Source organism: Somniosus microcephalus, chromosome 7 (assembly GCF_052327205.1).
Source record: "Somniosus microcephalus isolate GS21.2 chromosome 7, FLI_Smic_1.0, whole genome shotgun sequence".
Lineage (NCBI taxonomy): Eukaryota > Metazoa > Chordata > Chondrichthyes > Squaliformes > Somniosidae > Somniosus > Somniosus microcephalus.
Window position 1 is genome coordinate 253,599,076 of NC_140993.1, and position 5,891 is coordinate 253,604,966.

The 5,891-nt window shown below is 48.5% G+C and overlaps 2 protein-coding genes across 2 annotated transcripts; both read left to right on the plus strand.

Annotated features, from left to right (window-relative positions):
* The first annotated feature begins 407 nt into the window (after window positions 1-407).
* On the plus strand, window positions 408-1,392 carry LOC147115237 (uncharacterized). Its single transcript, XM_085993993.1, has one exon. The coding sequence runs from the start codon at window positions 409-411 to the stop codon at window positions 1,390-1,392; it is 984 nt and encodes a 327-aa protein (XP_085850119.1). The 5' UTR covers window position 408.
* Window positions 1,393-3,064: 1,672 nt separating this feature from the next.
* LOC147115238 (uncharacterized) lies at window positions 3,065-4,689 on the plus strand. Its single transcript, XM_085993615.1, has one exon. It carries the CDS (start codon window positions 3,171-3,173, stop codon window positions 4,536-4,538), a length of 1,368 nt encoding a protein of 455 aa, XP_085849741.1. The 5' UTR covers window positions 3,065-3,170; the 3' UTR covers window positions 4,539-4,689.
* Window positions 4,690-5,891: the final 1,202 nt, after the last annotated feature.

Genomic DNA, 5,891 nt, shown 5'->3' on the forward strand with positions numbered 1-5,891 from the left:
CTCCAGCCTGACGCCCAGGAAGGATTAGCGCAGTACCTGTCACCAGCTTGGCCAGCTGGTGAAACCACCGTTTCTCTTACTTCCTTGAGTCTTCTGGACGCTGGAGGAATCGATGTCCTTGAGGTGCTGCCGAATTGCAGGTAAGTCCGTTTCCACTTCGTCGCCACTGTAGTGTCCGTGTGTAGATAAAGACACTGAAGACAGGAGTTGGTTCATAGGTATTTACTAAGCAAGTCTGGGGGGGGGTTTCTAAAGGATATACACAATACACAGGCTTATATAGCCCAAGTGGCAATTACCGGCATTACGCACACCTGGGGCTCTTAAAGGCACATACACCATAATTGCTCTTAAAGGCACATACACCACAATTACATCAACAAGTTCCATCCCACCATCAAACTCACCATGGACTACTCCTCAGAATCGGTTTCATTCTTGGACACACGAATCTCCATCAAAGACGGACACCTCAGCACTTCACTCTACCGCAAGCCCATGGACAACCTCAGGATGCTCCACTTCTCCAGCTTCCACCCTAACCACGTTGAAGAAGCCATCCCCTATGGACAAGCCCTGCGAATACACAGGATCTGCTCAGACGAGGTGGAACGCGATGAACACCTACAGACGCTGAAAGATGCCCTCATAAGAACGGGATATGACGCTCAACTCATCGATCGACAGTTCGGACGGGCCACAGCAAAAAATCACATAGACCTCCTCAGAAGACAAACACGGGACACAACCAACAGAGTACCCTTCGTCGTCCAGTACTTCCCCGGAGCGGAGAACCTACGCCATGTTCTTCGCAGCCTTCAACATGTCATCGATGATGACGAACACCTCGCTAAGGCCATCCCCACGCCTCCACTACTCACCTTCAAACAGCCACCTAGCCTCAAACAGACCATCATTCGCAGCAAATTACCCAGCTTTCAGGAGAACAGCGACCACGACACCACACAACCCTGCCACGGCAACCTCTGCAAGACATGCCAAATCATCAACACAGATACCATCATCACACGTGAGGACACCACCCACCAGGTACATGGTACATACTCATGTGACTCGGCCAACGTTGTCTACCTCATACGTTGCAGGAAAGGATGCCCCGGAGCATGGTACATCAGCGAGACCATGCAGACACTGCGACAACGGATGAACGGACACCGCGTAACAATCGCCAGGCAGGAGTGTTCCCTCCCAGTTGGGGAACACTTCAGCAGTCAAGGACATTCAGCCTCCGATCTGCGGGTAAGCATTCTCCAAGGCGGCCTTCGAGACACACGACAACGCAAAATCGTAGAGCAGAAACTGATAGCCAAGTTCCGCACTCATGAGGACGGCCTCAACCGGGGCCTTGGGCTCATGTCACGCTACATGTAACCCCACCTGACGTAGGGTCATCCAGACTCGAGTCGTCGTTGGCTTGTTCTCTCTACACAGATGCGGCCGGACCTGCTGTGATTTCCAGCAAAAAAAGTGTTTTTTTGTCTGTTATATGTTTTTCATACAGACCCCAGCATCTGCACCATTTGACCCCTTGTGACCCCACCTCATTGTTCTTTGATGTATTGTTTTCCTGACTAACCTGTTTGGACACCATTCACACCTTTGATTGCTGTGATTATCTCTCTGCCGAGGTGTGATAAATGGCAGTTAGAAAGATTACCTGTAATCATCTGGCATTATTCTCTGACTATATAAGCTGTGTCTTTATGCATCTTTCCACTTCACCTGACGAAGGAGCAGCGCTCCGAAAGCTTGTGATTTCAAATAAAACTGTTGGACTATAACCTGGTGTTGTGTGACTTCTTACATTTGTCCACCCCAGTCCAACACCGGCATCTCCACACCATGGCTACTATCGACACCACAAACTGCCGGCTCAAAGTGGAGAGGATCTCCAAGAAGATCGCGCATATCGACACAGACATCAAGTTTCTACAGAGATGCAAGAAAGCAGATAAGATCCCGAAAGGACTACAGATTACGAACCCACTCAAGTTGACCTACAACACAAACTACGCTGAGAGACCCTGCCGTCGTACCTCTCGCACACTCCTCAACCATCTCGTACACCAGCTCTACAGCAGACGCCGCAACCTCGAAACCGAGATAGAGTCCATGTTCTCAGCCTGTGCTCAGGACACAGCAGACCAGCTATGAGACACCGCCAAACAGATGAGGCAACGGAACTACACTGCCTACATGCACACCAAGAACAGGAAGCTTGAGAAACTCGGCATCACCACCAGCAGCAACCAAGCCTCCCCCGGTACCACGGTTGAAACCACAGGGAAGTCCATCACCAACTTATCCGACCACACCCTTCAACCAGACGAAATTGATGTTCTCAGCCGAGGGCTCAATTTCTGCCCCACCACCAAAATTGACCCCATCGGTCTCACGACAGACACAGAGGAATTCATCAGGAGAATGAGGCTCCGGGAATTCTTCCACCAATCCCAAGATGTCAGCAGCGAACCCAATGAGACAACCAATGATCCGGAACAGCAGACAGAGGGATCCGCAGTGCAGCAACCGAAGAAGAAAGAGTCAAATTGGCCCCTCTGGAGGGTCGCTGCCCTAAGCTTGACATATATGCTCAAGCTGTCAGGAGATGCATCAACGCCAGATTCATCAGCCGCACTCACAAGACAGTCCAGAATGTCACCCGAGCACAACACAACGCCATCCACGCTCTCAAGACCAACCGCAACATCGTCATCAAACCAGGAGACAAAGGAGGAGACATCGTCATACAGAACAGAACGGACTATTGCAAAGAAGCATACCGACAACTGGACAACCAGGAACACTACAGACAGTAACCCGCAGATCCGACCTAAGAACACACCCGCCAACTCAACAGACTGATCAAGACCTTCGATCCAGACCTTCAAAGCATCCTACGTGCTCTCATCCCACATACTCCCCGCGTGGGAGACTTCTACTGCCTCCCAAAGATACACAAAGCCAACACACCTGGACGTCCTATCGTATCAGGCGATGGAACCCTGTGTGAGAACCTCTCTGGATACGTCGAGAGCATCCTGAAACCCATCGTACAGGGAACCCCCAGCTTCTGTCACGACACTACAGACTTCTTACAGAAACTCAGCACCCACGGACCAGTTGAACCAGGAACACTCCTCGCCACGATGGATGTCTCGGCACTCTACACCAGTATCCCCCACGATGACGGCATCGCTGCGACAGCCTCAGTACTCAACACCAACAACAGCCAATCTCCAGACGCCATCCTACAACTCATCCGCTTCACCCTTGACCACAATGTCTTCACCTTCGACAACCAGTTCTTTACCCAAATACACGGAATAGCCATGGGGACCAAATTTGCATCCCAATATGCCAACATCTTCATGCACAAGTTCGAGCAAGACTTCTTCGCTGCACAGGACCTCCAACCAATGCTATACACCAGATACATCGATGACATTTTCTTCCTATGGACCCACGGCGAAGAATCACTGAAAAGACTACACGATGACATCAACAAGTTCCATCCCACCATCAAACTCACCATGGACTACTCCTCAGAATCAGTTTCATTCTTGGACACACGAATCTCCATCAAAGACGGACACCTCAGCACTTCACTCTACCGCAAGCCCACGGACAATCTCAGGATGCTCCACTTCTCTAGCTTCCACCCTAACCACGTTAAAGAAGCCATCCCCTATGGACAAGCCCTGCGAAGACACAGGAACTGCTCAGACGAGGTGGAACGCGATGAACATCTACAGACGCTGAATGACGCCCTCGTAAGAACGGGATATGATGCTCGACTCGTCGATCGACAGTTCCGACGGGCCACAGCAAAAAATCGCATAGACCTCCTCAGAAGACAAACACGGGACACAACCAACAGAGTACCCTTCGTCGTCCAGTACTTCCCCGGAGCGGAGAAGCTACGCCATGTTCTTCGCAGCCTTCAACATGTCATCGATGACGATGAACGCCTCGCTAAGGCCATCCCCACGCCTCCACTACTCGCCTTCAAACAGCCGCCTAACCTCAAACAGACCATCGTTCGCAGCAAATTACCCAGCTTTCAGGAGAACAGCGACCACAACACCACACAACCCTGCCACGGCAACCTCTGCAAGACATGCCAGATCATCAACACAGATACCATCATCACACGTGAGGACACCACCCACCAGGTACGTGGTACATACTCATGTGACTCGGCCAACGTTGTCTACCTCATACGTTGCAGGAAAGGATGCCCCGGAGCATGGTACATCGGCGAGACCATGCAGACACTGCGACAACGGATGAACGGACACCGCGCAACAATCGGCAGGCAGGAGTGTTCCCTCCCAGTCGGGGAACACTTCAGCAGTCAAGGACATTCAGCCTCCGATCTTCGGGTAAGCATTCTCCAAGGCGGCCTTCGAGACACACGACAACGCAAAATCGTAGAGCAGAAACTGATAGCCAAATTCCGCACTCATGAGGACGGCCTCAACCGGGATCTTGGGTTCATGTCACGCTACATGTAACCCCACCTGACGTAGGGTCATCCAGACTCAAGTCGTCGTTGGCTTGTTCTCTCTACACAGATGCGGCCGGACCTGCTGTGATTTCCAGCAAAAAAAGTGTTTTTTTGTCTGTTTTATGTTTTTCATACAGACCCCAGCATCTGCAACATTTGACCCCTTGTGACCCCACCTCATTGTTCTTTGATGTAATTTTTTCCTGACTAACCTGCTTAGACACCATTCACACCTTTGATTGCTGTGATTATCTCTCTGCCGAGGTGTGATAAATGGCAGTTAGAAAGATTACCTGTAATCATCTGGCATTATCCTCTGACTATATAAGCTGTGTCTTTATGCATCTCTCCACTTCACCTGACGAAGGAGCAGCTCTCCGAAAGCTTGTGATTTCAAATAAAACTGTTGGACAATAACCTGGTGCTGTGTGACTTCTTACATTTGTCCACCCCAGTCCAACACCGGCATCTCCACACCTGTGTTAAATATACATGTGGTATATCTGTGATAAATACAAATGTTTTATATCTGTCTTAAATAGAGTAGTGTTATATCTGTGTTAGATACTCTTGTAGTATATCACTGTTAAAAAAACGTGTTGTATAACTGTGTTAATTACCCAAGTTGTATATCTGTGTTAAATACACATGTTGTATATATGTGTTCAATACACTTGTATTATATCGGTGTTAAATGCACTTCTTACATATCTGTGTTAAATTCACTTCTTCTTAATCTGTGTTAAATAAATTTGTTGTATATCTGTTTTAAATTCACCTGTTGTATATCTGTTTTAGATACCCTTGTTGTATATCTGTGTTAAATACACTTGTTGTATATCTGTGTTAAATACACTTGTTGTATATTTGTGTGAAATACATTTGTTTTCCTGTGTTCAATTCACTTGTTCTAAACCTGTGTTAAATTCACCTTTTCTATATCTGTGTTAAATACACTTGTGTTATAGAAACATAGAAGATAGGCGCAGGAGTAGGCCATTTGGCCCTTCGCGCCTGCTCTGCCATTCAATGAGATCATGGCTGATCATCCAAATTCATTACCCTGTCCCTGCCTTCTCCCCATATCCCTTGATCCCTTTAGCCTCAAGAAATATATCCAACTCTTTCTTGAATATATTTAATGAACTGGCCTCCACCGCCCTCTGTGGCAGAGAATTCCATAGGTTCACCACTCTCTGGGTGAAGAAATTTCTCCTCATTTCAGTCCTAAATGGCTTACCCCTTATCCTTAGACTATGACCCCTGGTTCTGGACTCCCTGGCCATCAGAAACATCCTGTCTGCATCTAGTCTGTCCAGACCTGACAGAATTTTATAGTTTTCGATGAGATCCCCTCTCA

Coding starts and splice junctions, on each gene's coding strand:
- LOC147115237 (XM_085993993.1), top strand. CDS start 409: ATGGACTACTCCTCAGAATCGGTTTCATTCTTGGACACACGAATCTCC.
- LOC147115238 (XM_085993615.1), top strand. CDS start 3,171: ATGGATGTCTCGGCACTCTACACCAGTATCCCCCACGATGACGGCATC.